The 18,266-nt window shown below is 39.3% G+C and overlaps 1 protein-coding gene across 2 annotated transcripts in view; it reads left to right on the top strand.

Annotated features, from left to right (window-relative positions):
* Positions 1–71: 71 nt before the first annotated feature.
* The window catches only part of MANBA (mannosidase, beta A, lysosomal), a 52,240-nt gene continuing 34,045 nt past the window's right edge, over positions 72–18,266 (top strand). The window contains exons 1-6 of one of the 2 annotated variants that reach the window (XR_775543.1): positions 72–435; positions 8,492–8,586; positions 9,056–9,161; positions 11,093–11,263; positions 13,867–13,990; positions 16,483–16,586. Coding sequence is in view for 1 of the 2 variants with exons in the window: in XM_010586198.1 (XP_010584500.1) it covers positions 343–435; positions 8,492–8,586; positions 9,056–9,161; positions 11,093–11,263; positions 13,867–13,990; positions 16,411–16,586 (765 nt within the window). In the remaining variant the exon portion in view is untranslated. Of the gene's footprint in view, positions 436–8,491; positions 8,587–9,055; positions 9,162–11,092; positions 11,264–13,866; positions 13,991–16,410; positions 16,587–18,266 lie in introns of both variants that reach the window. The other variant, XM_010586198.1, reaches the window with a different exon arrangement.

Genomic DNA, 18,266 nt, shown 5'->3' with positions numbered 1-18,266 from the left:
CGCGGGGGGTGCGGGGGTGGGGGGCCCCCGGAGGAGAACCCTCGCCCCCGCCGTGCCGCTTCCAAGTGGGCAGCCTGCCACAGAGGGGAAGAAAACCCAGCACCCCCCCCATGTGAGATCTCCAGAAGCACGGTTAGTGGCAACCCCCTCGCCCCAGAACACCGCCTCTGTCCCGGGAGCTGCCTCAGCCGCTGCAGGTTTTGGTAGCATTGGTGGTGTGGCAGCCAGACTTCCTTTCCTTAGCCCCTCCAGCGGCAAAGGGTTTGGTGGCTGCGGTATCCTCAGGTACACAACTGGAGGTTATCCACGGCAGAGCAGTCCCACATTGGGCCAGGGATACAAATGCAAGCCCGTGCTCACCAGCGTGTGAGGTTCTGTGGTTTTGACGCAGAGCCAACGTGCCGACACCAGGTATCTACAATATCGTCACAGCACGTAAGTCATGTCTACCTACAATACTACCTCAAAAGAATGAAAAGCTAAACCCACCCTGCTGAAGTTTGACTTGTTGATGCAAGAAGTCTAGGGATTTCAGGCATTTCGGTCCATTAAAAATCCCTTTTAACACTTGCAGAGCTCACCAGGACAATTGAGGTTGTGTACTCCCGTGCTGCCGAAGAGAAGTATATTCTGAAACACCAGTGTAAAACAGTTACATTTAAAAGACTAGTTCCTGCCTTAACACTTTCAAGAAACTTTGCTGCTTCTGTTTACTATTGCCTCTTTTAGTTCTTAGATTTACAAAAACATAGTGACCACTTTACAGGACAAATGATCGAAACTGCAGTTGTAGATTGGTAGAAAAGCACCCTGATACCAGCATAAGCTGCTTGTCATTCAGACCTGACTAGAAACATGGCACTAACTGGGTCATTGTTAAAATAAGATGCCTTTTTGCAAGGAAGTGTGTGGAAAGTGGAATGTGTACCTGGAACAAGGAGAAGAAATAAAACACGGTGAACTTAACAATATCATCTATAAAACTGGTAAAAACACTTCTGTACTAGAATACATGAAGTACTGTCATACGTTGTCTGAGTGTATCAGAAGTACCCATATATTGTATTTATTGTGGGCCCAATGTTGCATTTCTTGTACAGCATTTATTTAAAAAAAAACACCCAAACATTCTGGATGCATGCATTTTATATTATCTATTATTTAATTTTTATTCTTTAGATTATTATCCTGCTCTGCTCTGACTAAAGTTAGAGCGGTGTAAGGAGAAAGTGATGCCACTTCAGGCAGGATAATTTTAGCATTATTCTGTGTTGGCATAGGTTGGGAATCCCAGTACTAATAATAGATTCCAAAGAGTGTCATGCCAGATAAAAGAAATAGTCAACATTGGAAAAGTAAATACACTAAGAAGGGATGAGCTGAGCCATGATGGTCTGTTGTTTCAACATCTGTGTGCTAAGTGACATGACATTTTGAACATAGACAGTAAAGGTTTTAAAATGGCTTTTCTAAAGTTTTAAAAAATAAAGTGGGCAGGTGGACTATATATGGAGGATCAGTGAGAACTGTGCCAGTTTCTCCCATGCAAAAGCACCTAAGATAAACAGAATGTCTCAAATGTTCTGCTGTGCTGGCAGGTGTTGCTGCAAGAAATGTGAATAATCATTTGGGAGAAGCTGTGACCAATGCACTGACTCACGCACGCAAGATAATGACGTAATGAAAGACTCACATTTAACTACTCACATTAAGTACTCTTACGAAGGGAGAAAATGTGATTGCTAATCTAGCTGCATTGCTATAAACTGACTTGTAAATTAGTCATTTCAAGCAGCAGTATGATATTTAGAAATGAGGCTGTGATCATGAACTCTCATGTGCCTGGGCAGAATCCCAAGCCTGCACAGTGGCGTGAAAGCTTAGTCAGCCTGCTGGCCAGCAACATGGGTCTTGCTAATAGGTAGGTGGGTGCCTGGCTAATTAGATTGATGATGGTTGGCTGTGGACACATAGAACATGTTTATGTGAATACAAGTATGAACTTGCTCCAAACACATGCTGATACGGCCGGCTATGAACCCCCTGTAGTCTGGTTGCTAAATTGGTGGTGTTAGGATTAGTACAGTCTGTCAAGGAGCTGAGTTAACCAAAATACTTCACTAGTGTGGAGTCTGGACTGGACCTGGCTGGTGACTGGCTAGTTCCAAGCTCAGAATGAGCTGACTTGTTTCTATGTATAGGTGTGTACAGGTAACTTAGGATCAATTTAAACCCATTCTTAACTCAGTTTAGCAAAGCCCAGTTTACAGAAAGAAGTGTTCACACAAATATTTGCACCAGGATAACTAAATTGTTTTAAAATCACATTTTTATTTGAAAGATAGACTGGAGAGCATACCAAAATACTGGAGCAGCCTTAGCAGATTTCAAGTCTATCACAGATAGTGTTAAATGTAACCAATCCCTGCCACCGTAGTTGTAGCATTCTGCAAAGCAGCAAACCTGGGTTGTTTGGAGGGAGTCAGTGACATAATTCATTATTGCAGTGTGTGGCTTCATGCTGCAAAGTGTGGCTCAGCTGTTTGTCCTGACGTTTCTTCATTGTGGTGAAAATGCTTATGACCAAATGTTTTCAAATGCAGCTGCCTAAAATCATATTCCTGTACTCCTATTTATGCAAAAGCATGCACACAACTTGAATTTTAGAGGCACAGAGCTCCATTTCTTCAGTGCTCATTATCTCTGGAAATCAGCCCTTTTGGGGGTTGTGTCAAGTGTAGAATTAGTTTTGCTATAGTTGCCTAATACAAAAGCTTTGGTCTTGAGTATTTTTTTTATTTGCTCCTTTTGCTCTTTGCCATGAGTGTAGGATTGTTATTCATCCTACTGAAAATGTCACTAGACCAGCAAACCAAAAGCTTACTGCTTGTAATCAAAAGCAAAGATTGGTCTGAGAAGCTGTACCAGGAAATAGGAGAACAAAGCTAGTGGGAACTAAATTATTGTGGATAGCAAGACCCATATGTTCAGCAACCTAGTGAAATCCGTGTGCTCTTTTTCTGTGTGATTTGCAAACAGCAAATAGCACTGCATCCTTTGCTTCTGCATGCCTGGGAATTTTCATGGGTTAGCACCCAAAACAGAAATTTAAAACAAAATTTGGGAGGGCCTACAATGTAGCTTAGCAGGCATCTCACAAATGAGGGGAAGGAGGGCAGCAAGAATAAGCTGCCAGATATTAAGTCTGCAATATGTGGCTTAGTTTGCAAGAGTAGGCTGCAAGCAACTTATTTATCAGAGTGTGGTTCATTTCAAATTTAGGTCGATGCACAAACTGGTTTTGCCCAGGGATACTCTAGCTGATTGCATGTCTGTAGCCTTACTTTAATCTGCTGTGCAGGCCATACACGTGAATTGAAAGACATCTCTCTGACACTGAGGGTTTGTTACTCATCTCTCTGGATCCTCTTAGCATTCATTCTAGAGATGACTTTACTCCTTGGCTTATAAAATATACATTGGATGAACACATCTTTCTGAATGCACCAAATGCATGTATCTTAGAAAATGCTCTTGGGGAAGATGCTTCTGAGTTTCCTACTGAAGTATTACTTTCTTCTATGTTCAACCAATGTAGTTCAAATGCTGGATTAACTATGATAAAAGTTCTAAGGGCAGGAGATAGCATCAGAGTGTGTGTTCAGCCGGGTTGTTTTAATAACATTTCCATGTACTGTCCAAGTACTGCATGATGCCATTTCTGCTGGCAGGTGACTCCTATAAAATTTTAGTTTTGATGAATATGGCTACTGTAGCTGGATTTTCTCAACTGTCAGACATTTGCATTCATACAGAAAGGCTGTTTTGTCTTATTAGCTGTCACTTTGATTTGTAAAGAACTATCATGGGGGGTCTGCAACTGTGATGCTAATATATGGGGGCTGGATAACACTGCTGTTTCGGCTCTGATACAGCAAGGGCATGCACTTGACACAGAAGGTTACAGTGGTCTTGGTCAAACTTGGATATTAAAATATATTAGAAGAGACAGAAGCTTATGTATCTTAAGTGATATTTCTGCACTTCTGTAAAGTAGTGTGTGTTTTTTGTAGCTTGTTCTGCATTTGTGTAAAATATGCTGTTGTGTATTTTCTGACATTTCATTGTAACTTAGATTTTTCAGAACAAGCCAGGTAACAATTACATTGGGTATCGTATGGTTCTAATAGGTTAAATGGCATTCATTGATGAAATAGTTGATTAATATAAATATATTATTTTCCGTTAAAACATATGTGCTCTGCTGAGTTGTGTGAACTTATGTGGAAGTGTTCAAAAGCCTTAGTGAAATTTAGGATGAATATTAAAGGGCACTCAAGTTTATCTTTCAAAAGCTTGGGAAGTTAAAATAGATAAAAGTTATAGTAGCCTTTTAAATACAGCAGAGTATTAAAAGAATATTAAGCAATGGGTATTAATATCTTGTTAATTAACTCTTTAGTAGTATTTGGCTCAGTGTTCAGCTGTAACACATCTTGAGCATAAGGTTTATGCTGATGTTCAGTTTACTGTTGTTAGAGTAACTACCAAAAATGAATCCCTTTAAGATGAACTTCCAAAACTCATACTCCAAGAATATGATCCATTCATGACTCCTGTTAGTTCAGCTTGACTTCAGGCTGTAAATATGTAAAACTGGGCTTCCTGAAGATTGTATAGAAGTCCTGACTGCTATCGCTTGAGATAACAAGGAGTGCGTAGATATAGATAAGTATCTTAACTATTTAGCTTCCAGTCTGAAGTTGGCAACAGCAAAATCATTAAACTGTAAATCATGAAAGATGATTTGAAAGTTTTATTTTGGTAATCTGTTACATCAGCAGGATTTTCTTATGGTGTACATTATAAAATATCAGCAGAGTTGATTTATGAGAGAAGAGCATGCAAGGCAATTTCAAATTAGATCATAACAAAAGTAGGATAAGGCAAAGGAATCTGTTTTTTGTTCCCTGTGTTACTTTTCATTTTATTACATGCTGATCTTCTGCGTGGATCCAGCTGGCTCTGCCTAGTGTCATTCAGGTGTTTGTGCTGTGCTCCCGGGGACTCCCGGTTGCGCGGGGGCCCTGAAGGTGGCCCTTCATGGGGCCAGGGTGTGCCTGGCACAGCTCACACACTTGGGCTTTGAGCCTCACTTCTGATGTGTTCATGTCTCATCCATTTCCTGCTTAACAGGAGAAGCTCTTAGCTTATATGACTGTAGCTTTTCAATATCCCCTTAAAATCATTGCAAGGAGGAGCTTCCATCTAGCTGCTTGGCAGTGTCTTCAGTGTAGTGCTGCCAGTGCTTTTGAAGTCTTGCTGATGTCCTATTACCCAAACTGGAAATTACTTCCTTTTGATGGTCTGTAGCGGGCTTTTTACCTCATCTTAGCAGGTGATTTGCTGCTTTCTTACAGCATTGAAGTTGGGAGCAGAGAACAAAGAGGCAGGGAGCTTGAGTGGTTCAGAATTTTTCCCCAAATTGCAGGGAGCAGGAAAATGCAAGGCTGTCATGTTTGGTGGGATCTAAAAATAGCTGTAGTTGACTCCACCCCTCTATGACTTGCTTCCAGGAACATGATGAGCTAATGAATGTGAAGTATATTTAATGCATGTGCAGTCTATTTCCTACCATCTTTCAAATTCTCCCAGTGCCCTTAAGAGTTTTAAATTTGTCTTTTTTAATCCAGTTTTTTGAAATAAACCTTTAATATTAATGTGAGCTGATTTAATGCAGTATGAAATTCTGTTTCAGATAAATCCAAACAATTTGACTTCTATAGGTACATCTTCCAGCACTCAAAACAGTTGCATTTAATAATGAAAAAGTCAATAATCTCTCAAGTGTATTGGAGAAGTAATTTTCCTTTCTTACAGGACTTTGTTGTGGTCGTGCATTTTTCCTGAACCTTGAGAACTGCCTTAAAAGCATTGCTTGAACATTGCCACATGACTGATTTTACAACCAGCAACATTTGTCATGCTTAAAATGACTAACCAGTATTAGCATTTAACAGCTTTTCTGTGTGATATATAAGCTGTTTTACTAGTTATGTAGCAATGATATCAGTAAGCTGTTACGTTTTATATAAAGGTACACAGAACTAGGAGCTTCCCATCTAAAAAGGTGGATGCCTGTGAGGAAGAAACAAGTATTCCTATGAATCAGAAGGGGCTAATTAGCACCTTCTATGACATATATTTTAGCAGTCAATGCATTTCTTGAAGTTTGAAGGCTTTAGACTAAAACAGAAGAAGAAAGCCCCTTCAGGAAAAAGGATCTGCAGTACGCTCTGAGATTTAAACAAGCAGCTCTGTTTGTAAACTGCTGTAAAAGCCCATCTGATGAAACATTCCTATGCTTCTGTCTGCTGCTAGACGGCCAGTTTTGTGTTCTCCAGACGACAGGTCTTTCTTCATTAACATCGCAGTATCCATGCTTTCGTGGAGAAACAGCGCAGGTTTCTTTTATGCAGGGTCTTGATCTTTGATGAGGCACTGATGTAGGTTGTTTGACCACTGACCAAGTTGGTTTTGGCTTTACAGTCTGCTGTTGCTAGTGTATTTACAACTTGCATCTTACGTCTTTTGTTAAGTATTTCACACATACAACTGGCAATGATTGAAATTTTCCACACATTTTCCAAAGCATAACCTAAAATAAAATAGTAAATAATGTTAAAGCAAGACAGTTGTTAAAAATGTGCTTTTTAAGGACATATTGTGGGTTTTCATGGTCTCTGACATTTGATGCTTGCCTTTTGTTGTCTCAATACAGTAATCTTAACAGAGTTTCTTTTATGAGCCTGAATTTTGCATTTTAATATGTGTTTATTAGCCTTAGATTTTGCATCTTAATGAAAGTCTGAGATATAGTCCTCAAGCATTTTGCATATAAAAGTAATAGTATGGATATGTTAAAATTCAGTAATTGTTCTGGTAAGCTCATGCTGACTTAACTTTTAGAGAATACACTGTATTACCAATACAGAGGTCACAGTTTTACTGAGGTACCAAGACATTTCTTTTCTTGACTCTTATTCCCTTGTAGTAAGAGATTTGATTGATTGACCATAGCATGTAGAGGCAAGGTGACAACTTTCCCTCTGTGTGGGCTCAAGGAATGATGTTTATATTGCTGCGGGACTCCAGAAGAGATTATGCTGCTGAGGATGGTCACTTAGATGTTATGATTTTGCTCTGCTATGTAAATAGATTTGTGTTTATACTACAGAGCCTGACCCTATGAGTTGTAAAACAAATATGAGATATGAAACAATGTTTTTCAGAAGATTTGAAATCCAAAAGTGTCCTTAGTATCTATACTGACTCCTGAAATGGGGAGAAAAATTGAGCTTCAGCAAGAAGAAAAAAAAAGCTGCGCAGATTTTCTTCAGTGCGAATCTGGATATTCAGGACAGATAGTTAGCTGTGCTGGTACTGTAGAAGACTCGTATCAAAGGGAACCTTAATGCAGCTACACTCTCTCTTAGCTGAGTTTGAGTCATGTAGTCCAGAAGAGATTGGTCTTTGTTTTGGGAAATCAGTTCAGCTGTGCAGCTGCTGAAGAGGATTGAACTGAGCTGTCAGTCACTGACCCGGGTACCTGCACTCTGAACTGTCTGACATGGGGATGTAACACCGTATCTTTCTGCTGCCTTTGTACCATGTTCAAGGCGGTGGGTTGTCAGGTCTGTGTAACTGATTCCTTCAGCCTAGGTGAGGAACGTTGTGACCAACCATAAGGTAATAAATACAGCATGAAGCCAAAAAGGTCGAGGACTTAGCTGAGACCAACTGTGCCTTTATTCTTCCTGGGTAGTGTGACTAAAGGGAAAAGAAGGGAAAAAGAACACATTTGGTATAAATGCAGCATTATTCTCAAAAGTAGTCATTTAATTTTATACAACAAACCAAATTGTGTTGCTTCTCCTTCATCTCTTTCTCCCTCTCTCCAAATATAACGATTTCATTTAGCCTTACCACATCAAGACTAGTTGACAAGAAACAACTGGAGTATTTGCAATTATTTTAAACTGTAGAGATTTGTTCGCTGCTGTCCCTGGAGGCCTAAAATGCTGTTTCTTTGCCTCTTAAAATCCTATTAGTCTTACTTTCTCCATCATTATGAGGGTGATCATGTTTCTGTTCCTCTCATTAAGTCACAAGCTGTCTTGATTTTTTTTTTTATTTCCAGCCCAGTCATTTCTTATGTAAAAACAAATCCTGCTCCATCTAGTTTGAGTATGAATGATTACAGCAAAGAGGTTTTAACCTATATAAGTAAAGTCAAGTATTAACAAAGCTTTGCTTTCACATAGTATTTCAAAGGTGAAAAGGAATATCAGGATGAATGAAATAAGGTGGATTTTGCATTTGCAGACTGTCTGAAATAAGTGCTCATCTAATGGATATTATGATGCATTTCACATAGTAAAACTATTACTAAATAAGTCTTGTAATTTTCTTTTTGTTGGTCTGTTATTAGGATCCATACTATAGATTTAATGATGTGATGTACAGATGGATCTCACTGGATAACTGGACTTACAGCAGGACATTCAAAACTCCTTTTGACATCAGGTATGCAGTAAACACATGTCTAAAATAGTTCTGTGCCATCTTTCATGCAGAATTGCTAGCTGCTTAATACTTTCGTGTCTAATAAAACAAATTATGCAATAACAGCTGCAAAGCTGTTGCTAAAGAACACTTCAGTAGTTGCTTTTTCCTATTTTTTTAAATTGTTAAAAATTACTTATGAATTGCCAATGAAGGAAGGATAATACTTAGGCTGATTGGAAGCTAGCCCATCTTATATCTGGTGGGCATGTGAACATGCTGTGCTGCAGACTTGAGCCACTTCAGCTGTCATCTTAATTTGACTATTTAAAGATATAATGTAGCCATACTAAGTCAAATATTTCTGGAGGTAGTTGAGACAACTGCTGCTAAAGATAATGGTGGCATACATTTTTATATTGTCTGTCTCCTGTGTGTTTTTAACCCTAGGTATTCTAACAGTTTTTTATGCATATGTTATCTTCTGTAGAAAGTGGCAGAAAGTGAATTTGGTTTTTGAGGGAGTAGATACAGTAGCACAGATCCTGATCAACAATATCACTCTTGGGAGAACAGACAACATGTTCAACAGATATGTAAGTAATGTGTTTATTTCTGAAGGTGCTTCTGTTTTTTCTTCAAAGCCATTTTGTGCTGAGCATTTTCAGTGCATTCAAGTACACATAAAAATAGGTCCCTGGACGCAGGAAGTGTTGACCTAAGGACTGCATGTGTAATCAGATAACTGTTAGAAAGAGAAGTGTACTTATCTTTTCAGTAGCAGCAGGGTCAGATCTGGAGGTGAATGTGTCTTGTTCTAAATGAGTGGACCCATGCAACAGGATCACTTCAGCTAATAATATAAGTCTTGCTTCTTGGGATCTGTCACAGCTCCAAGAAAATATAAGCTTAAATCTGTTATATTAGCTGTAAGTCTGCTTACTAATTGGTATTAGAATGGTTTACATGTAAATACCGAAATGAAAATGCACGTGTTGCAAAGACTTTGTGTTTCCATGCTCTTTTTGTATAGGGTTTTTGATTTTTAATATTGGTCTTTTGATAACATTGTCTTGCATTTTTGGGCTTAGCCTATGTCAGCATGAGAGAACTCATCATGGAATGATCTTGAGAGTGGCAAAAACAGTCAAACTAATTTTATAGCTTTAAAATATAAAATTATTCTGGGTACTGGCGTAAGGGACAATCCTTACTTTTCTCTTAAAAGAATCAAAAAAGAAAAACTTAAAGGAAGAATGTTAGTGGAATAACTGAATTACAGAGGAAATCTGGTGTCTTCATATCTCAGCATTTACCATTCTGGCAGGTTTTATTGCAGTGGTACTGGCCTGAGACATGAGAGCTATATTCTGCCACCTGGGTCTGTGTGACCTGGGACAAATCACTTAGTTTCTCTGTGCCTTAGTTTTACCATCTATAAAATAAGAAATTTCATAGAGCTTTTATGAAATTGTAATTATTTACTATTTGGAGAGTATCTAAAGGATTGCCAGTAGCAGGCTCTGTAGAATTGGGAAGTGATATTATTTTGCCCTTATTTCTGCAACTTCATTCTGCCTCAGATTGTAACAGTTCATGAAATGGCCTTCACTGTAAAACCAGAGTGAACTGTTTTAAATTGAGCCTAGGATTACTGTGACCCAGACTTCTGCTTTGTTCACCTGTTCCACATAACTATGTCTGCAGAAAGGACTCTGTGAAGGCTCTGTATGGGGGATGCTATTTGCTTTGTAATTTTCTGCTGTACGCTACAGACATAAGTGATGCTAGCTGGGCTGCTCACAAGTTGGAAAAAATTGCCAAGACTTGGCTTGTCACACTGTGAAGAAGAAATGGGTATTAGCCATTGGAACCATATTGTCTTGATAGCACAGGGTAATTCTGAAACCAAACATTTATCCTTCTGTCCAACCACACTGAAGTGGATTTTGTGAGCCAGTGAGGAAGCCCCCACATGCTTTATTTGGTGCTGGCATAGAATGTGTATCTGTACATTTGGGGGTAAGCGTGCAGTTGGCATGAAATACACAGCTTTGCAGCATTCACGCAAAAGGCAGCTCAGTGTTTTGCGGTAGGTAAGCTGGCAGCACAGTGTGAGTTGGAAGGACTCCTGTATAGACCAGCTTTCTGTGTTGGAACAAGGTGTCTTTCTAAAGATGCAGATGAGTTCTGAGTGAGGAAGGAGGGTAAAGATTCTCTTGCCACCCTTATCCTTCAAACACTTCTGTGAGCAAGCAGAGTGCTGCAGCCTGCAGTGGGGGCTCAGTATGGGGAAAGTGGTTTGCCCAGAAACATCTCCTTGTATCTGGAATGTTACTGTGTATTTTCTTTTTTCAGCTTAAGAAGCAGCTTTTCGTTTCCTTCAAAACCACAGTCTGTTGAGATCATAGTTCAAATGCCTTTGAGTAATATATGTATGGTAGTAAAATCCCAGTGTAACAGTGATTATAAATCTCATAAATAAATGTCAGCTCTGTAATGATTTTCTTCTGTTTTCTTGACCTAGAGCTTTGATATTACCAGCGTGATCAAGGAGGTCAATTTTGTTGAAGTCCGTTTCTTATCAGCTGTTTCGTATGCAGCAGAGCAGAGCAGATGTCACAAAGCATACAGCATTCCCCCGGCGTGCCCTCCACCTGTGCAGAAAGGAGAGTGCCACGCTAATTTCATCAGAAAGGTAGGGGCAGAATTATCTTGTCCCTGGCTTCAGGCTTGGAAAGAGGAATGCACCACGTGCTGTCCTTACAGATGTATTCTGAAATCTGCAATGTCATTTTATAAGTAGGGCATATTTTTCATTGCAGCTTCCTTCTCCTGTCCCCCCAGAAACCTGTAATCTAGCATGTCGATAATACAAGAGGCATAAGAAGGCCAGGCTTCATATCTAGGCGATAAGAATGTTTAAAAGGCTGTTTTCCTCAAGGAGTCAGCAAGGAGACTTGCTGCTAAGAGAGCAGGATAGCATTGGGAAATGTGTAATCATTACATTTTGATCCACTGGGTGGGTTTAGCAATGTATGCTGACAATAGAGTTTACTGTTGCAAATACCAGTGTATATTGCCAAGGCTGTAAAAATCTCAGCCAAGCAGCTTTGTGAGTGTTTGCTATTGCTCATGTGCTGTGCTATTTATACAGGGCAGCTCTGGCATGTCCCAAGAAGTGTTATCCAACAGAGGACCTGTTCTCATCTTATTGCAGTGCTGTGAAGTGTGACTTTTAAGTACATATTCAGTGAAAATAACAATGTAATATACAATGAATGAAGCTCAGAAATTCTGATTTAAGACATGGCTTCATCGCTGTTAAAACTTACTCAAGGCAAACTATCATTTCAGTAGTATATATTTCTGATAGCTTTGCAGCAGCTAGAGACAATAGCTAGGTGATCTTATTTTGAAATTTCTCTTTTTGGGTGTTTGTCTCCACTTAAATGCTTTTCTTTTTAACAATTTTTAATCTTTTCAATAAAGTCCTTCTAGATCCTCCTCAAAAAAATTACTGGAATCCCGTTGATGTAAATCTGGATGTGATTTCCTTTAAAATTTGTTAATGGAAAGATAGGCTCCATGTTGTCCTGGGAAGATCCTTCAGGATTAAGATGTTGTCTTTATTACTACTTGCTGCTAATTTTATTTTCACAGCATTTTAGAAAGTTGATTAATTCTTATGAGTTCACCATGTTTCTTAGAAGTCAGTGCAGGGAGGAGCTTGGAAGGAAGAAGGCACTTAAACAGCTGTGGACTTATTTATAGAGCAAAAATGGCCAGGAATTACTTTATGCTTTACTGAACTATACCTTTACATTTGTAAGAAACTACCTTAGTGCTCTTCCTCAAAGGAGTTGTTTGACTGTACTTGGAAGCCGCTTCAGACATTTCCAGAAACATTTCTAGTTCCAAGTATATGGCAACAACAGCAGTGATGTCACATTTAAAAGTAAACATACTAGAACATTGCTAAAGTAAGCTGGCTGCTTACCATCTTAAAGTAGTGGAGAACTGTTTACACGTTTGAGGTTCACTATTAAGTGCAGTAAACTTATCTAAATCTTAATAGGAATTTGTGGCAAAACGCAAGCCTTTCACTGGTAATGTACTTCAGTGCTACAAGCATATTGTTCTTATGACATACTATTTCTGATAGCGGTCGCTGCAATATTATTAGTGAAACCTGACAATCTGTCAGTGATTCATTTGTTTATTTTTTATGAAGGGAAAATTACTTTCAATCTGACTTGTTTTCTAAGAATGTGTTGTCCCTGTTTTTACACTTGAAATAGGTACAGTGCTTGCTTCCTGGAAGGCTCTTTTGCAACTTGATAGGCAGGCAGGCTGACTCCAGCAATGCAAGGGATAGGCCAGACTTTGTGTGGTGTGGTTTGCCAAAATTAGTATGCCTCGGCTGTAAGTTATTAGTCTCTAAATTTAGAACTGTAGGTCACTGTACAAGACTTTAAGGAGATCTATTGTATTTGCTTTGGGGACTGGGGCTGTGTGAAGCTTGGAGGGCAGCTGAATAGATGTCTTCAAGGGATTTGTTAACTAGAGGTCTGACCAGGTTTGAAAACAGCTAAATGGAGAGCAGTGTAGGTACTTCTCTACCTGACCAGCATTTTATAATTCTGACAGTTATTCTGATGTTGGAACCAGAACTAAGCTATTTCTCAACCATGTTTTTGTTCCCTTTGTTTTTGTATGAGAGAATCATAAAAAGGGGATAAACAGTGAACATGGCTGAACCAGACATACACATCTCTTTCCTTGTACTAATCTATGGTGTTACAACAAAAAATAGGGGATAAGGTATTTCAGATATACCCACAATTTTTAATTTGATATTGTTCTTTTAGATTAACATTTGTAACCATCGGTTTTCTGCTTACTTTGTGGTTTAGGTATACCATTAAATACTGACATTACAAACTAAGGTAATTCAGAGCTGAATTGAGAGTAACCTGCTGGTTTGTTTTTTTGATCTTTACTGGGTTGTTTAAAGTGGTGGGCTAAGTGGTATCTTGCTCTCTCACCAATATAAAATTTTGCTACATATGGATGTTTAATACAAAATTGTATTTTTTATACAGGTAGTAGAAGTGGAGTTCTGGTTAAGAAATAAGAGAAACATTACTGTAGGCTCTTCTGGGTTTATAGAAATTGGAAAAATTCTTTCAGTGCCTGGCAATATTTTATTTCTAGGTAGCAAATTATTTTTATTTCTGGCACAGCATCAATGTCTGTGTGAAAAATAGGCAATTGTAACATAATCATTCTGTATTCCAGGAGCAGTGTTCATTTAGTTGGGACTGGGGCCCTTCTTTCCCCACTCAAGGAATCTGGAAAGATGTTAGGATTGAGGCCTATAACCATTATCACCTGATTTACTTTTCTTTGACTTCTTTCTTTGGTAAGTCGTGTTATTACTTTTTATTGTTGTTTCACCTTTGGAATACAAACCATTTTATTGTTAAGCTCAATTAACTGCCGGTTTAGGAAAGGTTCTATTGTTTTATTATGACTTTGTGTGTAGTTCTTCCCACAGCACACCCTTTTAGGGCTTGAAACAGTGCTTCAGTACAAACAATAGTGATTAAAAATGTTAGAATTCAGAATCTTTTTTTGCTTGAAGATCTCCGAATAACTGCAGAAATATATTTAGTATAGCTAAGGTTAGTCCCTGTTCTCCTGTTTTGAAGCATTTCTTTTTTATTGGCATGTGTTTTCACCAAGACTCCCAATAAATATGTCTCACTTTTGTCTCACCTCCATTTAAAACAAAGGCAAAGCTGCAGTGGGAATTTAGTTTTGTGTTGGGAAGACCAATGCACAGTGAGCAGAGTTTCAAGAGCGCAGAGTTTTCAGGACATAACATGAAGTCTAAAGCAGTTGTGCTATGCAAGGATAATTTGTTAAGGCTGCAATTTGAGAGGATAGCCTCCTGCATTCCTGCTACCTAACTTACCGAACCGGTTTCCTCCCTTGACGTGGTCTTTGATTTTCCTCTCCTTTGTCCTGAAGATCATTGCAGCTGAGCAAAAGTAGTTAATTTTCTGTTGAAACTCTCTGTAAACGGTAATATGCCCCATTGTAGACCACCCGCATGCTTTCTTTCACTGCCTGTTGAGCCCAGTCTTCAGTGGAGTAAAGGCTAGCACGTGAGTCCTCTGCACTGGGTTGAATTTCAGCCCTTGGGAATAGAGTTGTTGTGTATGAATAAAAGAGGAAGACGTCACTCCCTGGCTGCTTTTAAAGCTTCCTGAAATAGCTGCAGGTCTTAGCTAGAATTAACGTGACTGGAATTTCCATGGAAAGCCCCAGCACAGAGTCTGTGTGCTCTAAAATTTAGTTACAGTAAAAATCTTTTCTGGTCCCTCCCACATTCCCACAACTCCACCTTCTGGTAGGTAAACTCTTGCTCTCTGGATAAGCAGAGAAAACCTCTTTCATTCAGCAGAGAGCGGTTTGGAAGCAGAGCCAGAGCTTATTAGTATTCAAACGTAATAACATTTGAAAAATAAGAGTAAATGCACAACTTGAATTTAAGCTGCTTATGCAGTTATATTGCTCATCAAATTTGGTGTCACAGCCTTTTGACTACTGAGTCTGTCAAAGATTCATTGTTCTTGATTTCTCTGCCTAGACCCACAGTTCATGCATTTAAGAGTGGGCTGGAATTCCTATATGCCCTTGGAAGGGAGGGAAAAAGCGCTGTAATGGCTGACCCTTGCGGGGTACGGTGGATGTTTTTTCAACTCCTTCAACGTTTCTGAAAATTGGTCTTCCCTGGCTAACGCTGGGTGTAATAAAAACTTGGGAACATATTCATTGCTCTTCATTCTACAAAAGACAGTGAAAATCAAACCAGGGCTGAATGCAATTCTTTGCTCTTGGAGGGAGCTCCCTTTCTATCCTGGAGGAAGGAGAGCTAGAATATATACATGAAAAGAGAAAGTAAATGGTTAGTAGTTTGTGTATCTAAAATGTGTGTTAGTTCTAGTTTTCCTTGTCTTCTGTTTTATTTGCTTTTGCTTACATGTTCATCTGTAATATTTGAAGTATAGGATTAGCCAGGCTATGTTTGTAGACACGTAACTTAATTGCTGAAGTCAATGGGAAATTACATGTTAATCTTGAGTACCCTAGACCCTGGCTTGCCTTATTCAGTAAGTTCTGTACAGGAGAGGACTGTCTGAGGTAACTGTAGAGAGATCTCAGGGAAGTCATTAACTTGTTTCCTCCACCACACTTCGGTGGCGGAAGGGACATAAAGATACAGCCCATCAAGTCTAGACACAATGGGCCCAATTCATCCCCAGCATAACTCCATTCATTTTGTCTAGTGACTCTGGGATGAATTCAGCTTGTTTTCTGTTAATACTGTTTTTGTTTAATCGACAAAAGTGATTGTACTGCCTTGTGATTACGATCTTTCGCAAAGAGTACCATGTTCATACGAGTGCTGACTAAAAGCAAATATAATGTCTATGGGAGTTGGTGGGAAAAAAATCCTTCCTAATGAAGTGACTGGTGTCATGGTCTCTGACTTTTGTACAGAACTCTGAAAACCTGGATGGCTTTTGAATGACAGAAAAAGTTATGAAACATAAATCATATTGTGTAGTTCTCTTCTGAATCTGCAAATGTAAACACAGATATCAAATGCACTAAACAAGAAGATGAACCTTGCAGGTCTGGTTCAAACACAGCCTGAACATTGTTAAATTTAATCTGAGGTGTTTGAATTGTTTCTTTTATGGGAGATCATGTTAACTAATAGGTATATAAACACAATTCTTAAATTCCCATTTTTTCTCCCCCTTCACTTAGTAAAGAGTGCTCAGCAGTGGAGTCTTGAAATTGAGTCTATTTTTGATGTAGTCAGCTCCAAACCAATTGCAGGTCTTGTGACTGTGAACATTCCTAAATTGCAAACGCAGCAAACATTCGGTGTGAAGCTTCAACCTGGAGAAGGCAGCATTGTGCTGCTTGTAAACATCAACAAGGTAAGGAGGTGTGTGTGGAACCCTAGCCAACTGCAAAATGTTTCTCCTGGTTTCCAATGTGTCTTTCTGCCCCCATGCCAGTTTTAGGTCTCCCTCTCCTTCCTTACTGTGTTCCTGACTTTAACAACAGTTCTGTACCCCTTACAGGATAGAACAGTTCTTTTCCTGTCTAAAAATTGATGTCTGTGGGGCTACATAGCTCAGTGTCAAAAAGTTGATGAAGCCTTTCCTTTACTGCAAAACAAAAAGATCACATAATCACCGGCCACTGTTAAATGAGCTATTTAGGTAGATAACCTTTGGATACCCTGTATCACTTCACCTAACTGGCAGTAGGCATCTTGTCTCCTATGCTATTGTTTACTGGACTGATTGAGACTAGAATATACTACAATATGCATGGTTCTCCCAGGAAAGAGAGGAAACATTCCTCAAACCTTTCAGTAGTAACTCTTTCAGGTAAATAAAAGCAAAAGAGCCCTGTAAAGAACTTGGCTGGCAGTAAGGTTGGTGGAAATGTTGTGGAGTAGTACTTCCTTACATTGGCTTGTAGTCCCTTGGGTAGACAAAACTCAGGAGGAATTTGAGAGAGGTAAAGGATGCTCTAATGAGGAGAGAACTCAACTGAAAAACAATGAATTTGGTATACAGCCCAGTGACAAAAGAGGAAAGAATTGGTCTGCTTACTTTCAGAAAGTGTTGGGAAGCTATCTGGTGGCAGACTTAATTCACCAACATTATTTAACTTCTATAGAATTTGTTTTGTTTGTGTTTTTTTTAGAAACTGTTGAGTTTCATCACACAGATGTAATTAAGAAAAGATAGATAGGCTTGAGAGATGAAGAAAATCAGTGTGTCTGTTCTAGTTGACAAATAGGTAGGTGTCTTGAATTAGGCAGTGAGCCCAGTGTAGCAAAAAGAACCATGAACTTTGTCTTGGCTTCTTGCTCAGAGCGCAGGGCCCTACTAGAGCTGACTGTGCAGAACTGAACCTGACAGCAGCAGGCCCAGGCCAGTGTGCAGGGTGGGAGTCCTGGCAGGCACAGTGGCAGCCACAGCTGATGGTGTTCTCCACTGGAGCCAACATCATAACGGGAGCTGCTGTCTGTTTCACTGCCACAGGGCACAGTTAGATTTGCGGGTGAGCAACGTGCTGTGAGCAGGAATTTGGGGCGTCTGACAGTTCTGGCCATTAATAATGTTTGAGGGTCTGCCCTCAAACCTTTGTATATTTTACTGGCTCTACTGATTTTCTCTATCACTGTGTAACTCTGCATTTGTTTCCCCAGTTTGAATGCGTTATGCATGTATTCTCAAGTTCTCTTGTCAGTTGAGTGGAGAAAAAGCATGTGTTCAAGGCAAGCAGGATATTTATGTTCTAGTATGCACACTCAGTGACTTGCATACTTATGTGCTTTGTTTTATTTTGACATGAAAGCATAAAAGCATGCAAACATGATTTTTGTTACTGTTGTCATCTGACATACAAGTTGCATGAGCAATTACACATACCCAGTTTCATTTAAAACAATCATTAGTCTCTGCTTAGCCTTTTCAGGGATTACATTAAGCAGGCACTGCAATGTGAAACCTCAAAAATTATTTTGATTTATTTAATTGCCCCATCCCCAACTTCAAAAGAAATCTGTTAGTGGAGTATGACTGCAAGTTTGTAAGGAA

This window comes from Haliaeetus leucocephalus, unplaced genomic scaffold (assembly GCF_000737465.1).
Source record: "Haliaeetus leucocephalus isolate CR32 unplaced genomic scaffold, Haliaeetus_leucocephalus-4.0 Scaffold140, whole genome shotgun sequence".
Classification (NCBI taxonomy): Eukaryota; Metazoa; Chordata; class Aves; order Accipitriformes; family Accipitridae; genus Haliaeetus; species Haliaeetus leucocephalus.
Note: the sequence above shows the minus strand (reverse complement) of the source record. Positions and strands in the feature narration are given on the sequence as shown.